General features: G+C 65.7%; 1 protein-coding gene across 1 annotated transcript in view; it reads right to left on the bottom strand.

Annotated features, from left to right (window-relative positions):
- LOC121103715 (Golgi to ER traffic protein 4 homolog) overlaps positions 1-2,709 on the bottom strand; it is a 9,431-nt gene extending 6,722 nt beyond the window's left edge. Inside the window, exon 1 of the mRNA XM_040634648.1 lies at positions 2,552-2,709. Within this exon, the coding sequence (XP_040490582.1) occupies positions 2,552-2,627 (76 nt within the window). The 5' untranslated portion in view covers positions 2,628-2,709. The remainder of the gene's footprint in view (positions 1-2,551) is intronic.
- Positions 2,710-2,924: the final 215 nt, after the last annotated feature.

Here is a 2,924-nt window from a genome sequence, read left to right as displayed (position 1 = left end):
TGTGTGCAGCTGGCGGGATGGGAAACGGCGCCACTGCTGTGAACAACAGTCTGGCAGCATCCCCAAAGTTAAACCGAATTTCAATGTGACCCAGCAATCTGACCTCAGGGTGCATTACCCAAAGCACTGGATGTGGGAGCTCAAACAGACGCACGTGCCCCCACATTCACGGCGGCATTACGGGGTCCACCACAGAGGGATGGGTAACACAGGGCGGTCCGTCCACACCATGGAGTATGACCGGCCTTCTAAAGGAAGGAACCGGACCCCTGCCCCATGGGGATAAGCCCCGAGGACGGGAGGTGGAGGGACACCAGCCAGACACAGAAGGACACGCACAGGGACCCCACTCACACGAGGTCCCGGAATCGTCAGACTCAGACACGCAGAGTAGACGGCGGGGCCGGGGGAGCGGGTGGGGGTCCGTGCGTCATGGGGACAGGGTCTCTGCGTGGGGGATGGAACGTTCTAGAGCCGGACGGGAGGACGGCTGCACAGCCCTGTGGTTGTGCTCGGTGCCCCTGAACTGGACGCTTAGAAACGGTTAAACAGCAAATTTTGGGATATGTGTATTTTACCAGAAGAAAAAAAAAAAGAAATCCGCCTTGATTCTGTGGCCAAAGGAGAGGGAGCACTAGGGCCAACAGGACCCCCTCAGCTGTGTCTGGGAATCTGCTAAAGATGGACCTCGAGGGCAGCCAGCGACACGGGGCCGACAGAGCGCCACAACCACGCCCGGCAGGGCCCGGGGCTCAGGCCAGGGTGGACGTGGCCATGCCCGCTCTGCTCCCTCCCTGCAGGCGCCCCCGCTCCGGCCTTACCTAGCAAGCCCCCGTAGGACGACGTCTGCTTGGGCGGCACGCCGAAGAAGAGCTGTCCTATCCTGTCGAGGTACTGGAAGAGGAGGGCACGGGGTCACCGTGGAGCCGGAACACGCCCCGTGCACAAGACCTCCCGCACCTCCTCTCAGGGCCCCGTCCCACTCCCGAGGGCCGCCCGGGGCGGAGGACTGCTCTCGCTGTCCGGCGGCCGCCCCCACGCCGCTCACCTCATTGTACATCGGGTCCCGCCGCAGGGACGGCTGGTACTGCTCACACAGCACCGTGAACACGGTCAGTTTGCCTCTGAAACAGGAGCAGAGCGGGGCACGACTGTTTCCACGTGAAAATCCAAGAGGGCTGACCAAGAAAAGCGCAGGCCGCACCCCGAACACCCGCGTGACACTCACCCGTCCACGGCCAGCAGCAGGAACCAGATGAAGTTGAGCAGAGGCTGCACGAACGGAGGGCCGTTCTCGATGGACGGGTGTTTCTGCGTGTACGTCGTGAACACCACCGACGCGCTGCTCTTGTTTTTTAAACAGAGGAACCTGGAAAACATCCGGTAAGCGGGCTATTGGCGGAGGACGAGCGGCCTGTGCACGGGTGCTGGGGGGAGCACGGCACAGAAAGCCGGCGCTGGCCAGGCTCTGCACTCAGACAAGCCGCCCCGCGAGCAGGGCACCGCCTGACCGCCGCAGTTTACAGACGCGGAGGGAGGGGTCCGCGGGGAGGGGTCCGCGGGGAGGGGACCACGGCCACAGTCGGTGCAGCTCGGACATGGAGGGCGTTCTCGGGACTGTCTGCACCCGTTGGGCCCCTGCCAGCACCAGCAGTCAGCCCGGGGGCCCGTGGGATCGAGGCCACAGGCCCCGGGTGCCATGCCGGGCGGGCGGACAGGCTCCGTTCTCGGCCCCAGGGTGACGCGTCCACAGCCGGACCATCTGCTGCAGGGGCTCCACCTCGTGACGCGACAGAGGGACTGACGAGAAGGCGTCTGGTGGTTCCACGCGACCCCGGCCGGCCCAGGGACGCTGTGCACTATACACCCACGGCCCGGGGCAGGGAGCTAGGGGTCTAAGAAACGTCTCCGTGTCTGAGGGACAGACGCCGGCCACGCGTCGCTGTGGGCAGAGCATGGAAGCGGAGATGCTGTCGTGCACACAGCAAACGTCCCGTGACTCCAACCCCTTCAAATCCGTGAGACCTTTCCTAACCCCATGCCCGGGCACCAAATCCCAGTGCTTCTGCGGGAGGAGCACGCTCGAGAGGCGTCTGGAGCTCAGGCGGGCGGCGCCGCGTCCCCTTCCCGAGCTGTGAGCGCCAGCACCACCCAGGACTGGGGGGGGGGGCAGCGAGGAGGCCTGTGGGAGCAGGGACAGACTCGGGCCGGGGCACCAGCCCCCTCACGGGGAACCTTCCAAAGCACGAGACGTGCAGGAAGGCAGGAGCAGCCCTGGGAAAGCCTCAAAAGCACGCGTGCTCCCCATGCTGAGACGCCTCGTACCCTACAAAAAATAGCGGCCTGACACTAAAAATGCCAAAACCTCAAAGAGGTGACGTAAGAAAACACACACACGGGGGAGTCACAGCAGAACACTGACTCCGAGCGGACGCTCGCCTCCGGGGCCGCCTCGAGGGGTCAGCAGCCAGGTCACGGGGCGACAGCAGCAGGGACGAGGGACGGACGCGCACAGCCGCGCGCAGAGGGGGCCGAGCGAGCGTGGGTACCTACTGGAGCACAGCCTGGGCCACGAACATGTCCACCTCGCTGCGGAAGCCCCTGGAGGTCGAGTACTCCACCAGCATGTGCGCGCAGCCCTCGCCGTCCGCGGAGTGCAGGAAGTGGTACCGCGACTCGCAGTAGTTCTGCTCTACAAAGGCAAGGGGACACGGGGGGCGTGCACGCGTCAGCCGCCGGACCTGCCGCGCACGCGGGCTCTGCCACCTCACACGGGTCAAGTCCGCCGCGTCGCACGCACGCGGCGGGAGGCGGCAGGCTTCGGCCGCACTGCCCTGCGCAAGCGGCTCGGGGTCCCCGCGGCCGCGCGGACGTGGGCTGACCCACGAGCAACGGCCAACAGGGAACCCTCGGGCTCTCACGGC

This window comes from Ursus maritimus, unplaced genomic scaffold (assembly GCF_017311325.1).
Source record: "Ursus maritimus isolate PB19 unplaced genomic scaffold, ASM1731132v1 scaffold_2, whole genome shotgun sequence".
NCBI lineage: Eukaryota > Metazoa > Chordata > Mammalia > Carnivora > Ursidae > Ursus > Ursus maritimus.
The sequence above is the reverse complement of the archived record's forward strand: the minus strand, read 5'-3'. Positions and strand labels throughout refer to the sequence as shown.